The sequence below is a fragment of the Carlito syrichta genome, unplaced genomic scaffold (assembly GCF_000164805.1).
Source record: "Carlito syrichta isolate Samal-C Ts95f unplaced genomic scaffold, Tarsius_syrichta-2.0.1 Scaffold144852, whole genome shotgun sequence".
Classification (NCBI taxonomy): domain Eukaryota; kingdom Metazoa; phylum Chordata; class Mammalia; order Primates; family Tarsiidae; genus Carlito; species Carlito syrichta.
Window position 1 is genome coordinate 14188 of NW_007088948.1, and position 2304 is coordinate 16491.

General features: G+C 56.0%; 1 protein-coding gene across 2 annotated transcripts in view; it reads right to left on the reverse strand.

The window, feature by feature from the left end:
- Positions 1-159: 159 nt before the first annotated feature.
- The window catches only part of NOP2 (NOP2 nucleolar protein), a 10617-nt gene continuing 8472 nt past the window's right edge, over positions 160-2304 (reverse strand). For both annotated transcript variants that reach the window (XM_008050361.2, XM_021708725.1), the window contains exon 15: positions 160-938. In XM_008050361.2, the coding sequence (XP_008048552.2) occupies positions 280-938 (659 nt within the window). In that variant the 3' untranslated portion in view covers positions 160-279. The remainder of the gene's footprint in view (positions 939-2304) is intronic.

Here is a 2304-nt window from a genome sequence, read left to right on the forward strand (position 1 = left end):
CCCGCACCCCGTGGCCCCTCTCCCGGGTCCGAGCGCCCGACCCCGAGCGGACTTCTCAGCAGCACCCGACTGGTTATTCAGAGGATCCCCGCTCCCGCTTCCCTTCCTGCCCGTAAAGCGGCCAAGACGGCCCGGTTCCCTCAAAAACACACTCAGTGGCCAGAGGCTGTAAAACGTATATTGACTCTCATGTACGTCTATGCACAGTGGAGAAGCCATCCTCAAAGAGGCAAGGGGCTAACCCAGTGGCGACGGCAGCGAGTCCCCGCAGTCCCGTCTTCAACCATCTCCCGGGCTGTCGCCCCAGGGCTGAGACTTCCTCCTCTTTGCCGCTGGGGATCGGCTGCAGCCGAGGGGAGCCGCCGTGGGAGTCTGAAGGCCTGTGGGGAAACCACTCGGCTTCTGGAAGGCGGCCTTCCCGAAAGGCTGCGCTGGCAGCCGGCGCTTTCCCTTCTCCGCCCCCTCGGCCTTCCCCAGGGGCCGATGACAGTCCTTAGACGTGGGGGCGGCCTGGGTCTGGGAGAACTGCACAGCAGGTGTCTCTGTGTCTGTGCTCTCCGGAGGGGCATTCCGCTGCAGGAGGGCAGCTTTCTTGGGGGACTGCGATTTCGGTGGTCGTTGCTTTCGCCTCCTAGTCGCCTGTGGCTCCCTGATGGCTTTGGCTTTCTCAGCGGGCTGGCTGCTCTCCTGAAGCCGGGAGCAAGCTTGGGCCTTTGTCAGTGAAAGGACCGTGGACAGTTCGGGGCCTGCCCCCCTGGAGATGCCATTCAGCTTCTGCAAGGAGGCCTTCTTGGGATGTTGCTGTTTCTGCAACTGCTTGGCCTCTGCAGCCCTTATGGCCTTCTTGGTTGGCTGGCCGCTGTTCTCAGACTTGGGGATGACCTGACCTTTCGGGTCAGGCAAATCTATGTTTCGAGGGGGGGCTGTTGCAGAGTTTCCTGGGGTAAAATTAAACAGATGGTTTGAGAAAACGAGCCCTGTCACCAAATGGTCTTAATCGTTAGGGCAGAAAATAAGTAGAGGTTATTAAAATATGGGAATTGCCATCCCTTGGCCAAGAGTTACACACAATTAGGTCAGTGAGTAAGAGCAGATCACTCAGATTCCTCTTACTGTGGTTTTTTGTTTTGTTTTGTTTTTTGAGTTGGAGTCTCACTCGGTCGCCCAGACTGGAGTCTCGACCCGCTGGGCTCTGGGGATCCTTCCGCCTCAGCCTTCCGAGTAGCCGGAACGACAGGCGCGTGCCACCACGCCCGGCTGATTTTTTGATTCATTGGGGAGATGAGGTCTCGCCACCATGCCCAGGCGGGTCTCGAACCCGCGGGCTCAGGCGGTCCACTCGCCTCGGCCTCCCAAGGCGCGGACGACAGGCGGAGCCACCGAGCCGGCTGGCGTTCTTTACTCGTTTGTTCTGAGCCAGCCCTTCTCGGTTAGGCTGGACTGCGGTGGCGCAGTCACGCTCAGCACAGCCTCAGCCTCCTGGGCTCGGCGATCCTTCCACTCCAGCCTCTTGAGTAGCTGGAACTACAGGCGTGCACCACCACTTCCAGCTTACTTTTTATTTCATTTTTTCGGTAGAAATGAGGTGTCACTATGCTGTTCCCAAACTCCTTGGACTCAAGCAATCGTCCCATCTCGGCCCCCCAAAGAGTTGGGATTACAGGTGTGAGTTACTGCCATAGGCTTACAGGTGTGAGTTACTGCCATAGGCTTCAGATTCCTACCACTTAATATCACTTGGCATTTTGGCACTTACTGAAGTCCTATTTTAACCTTGTTTTTTTGAACATAGGGTCTCACTGTCATCCAGGCTGGAATGTACTGGCATGATCATGGCTCATGTCAGCGTCATCTCCTGATCTCCTGGGCTCAAACAATCCTCCTGCCTCAGCCTCCTGAGTAGCTGAGACTACAGGCACATGCCACCACGCCCGCCTAATTATTTTTTTGTAGAAGCAGGGCCTTGCTATGTTGCCCAGGCTAGTCTTGGACTCCTAGGCTCAAGCAATCCTCTAGCCTTGGCCTTCCAAAGTACTGGGACTAAGCACAGGTCACACACGCCCCACTGACCCTTACATTGAGAGAAAAGATCATACCTATTCTTGGGACCAAAGGCTTTCACAGAATGCGGCGCCTCCTTGAGGACAACAAACAAAACACTCTAAGGGGGAGGTGAATCACCTGAATACCTCTGAAGAAATGGCCTCTATTTTTTACTTTTTTTTAATTTCTCTTTGAGTTGGAGTCTCACTCTGTCGCCCAGACTGGAGTGCAGTGGCCACTCCCGGCCACCGCAGCCTCGGC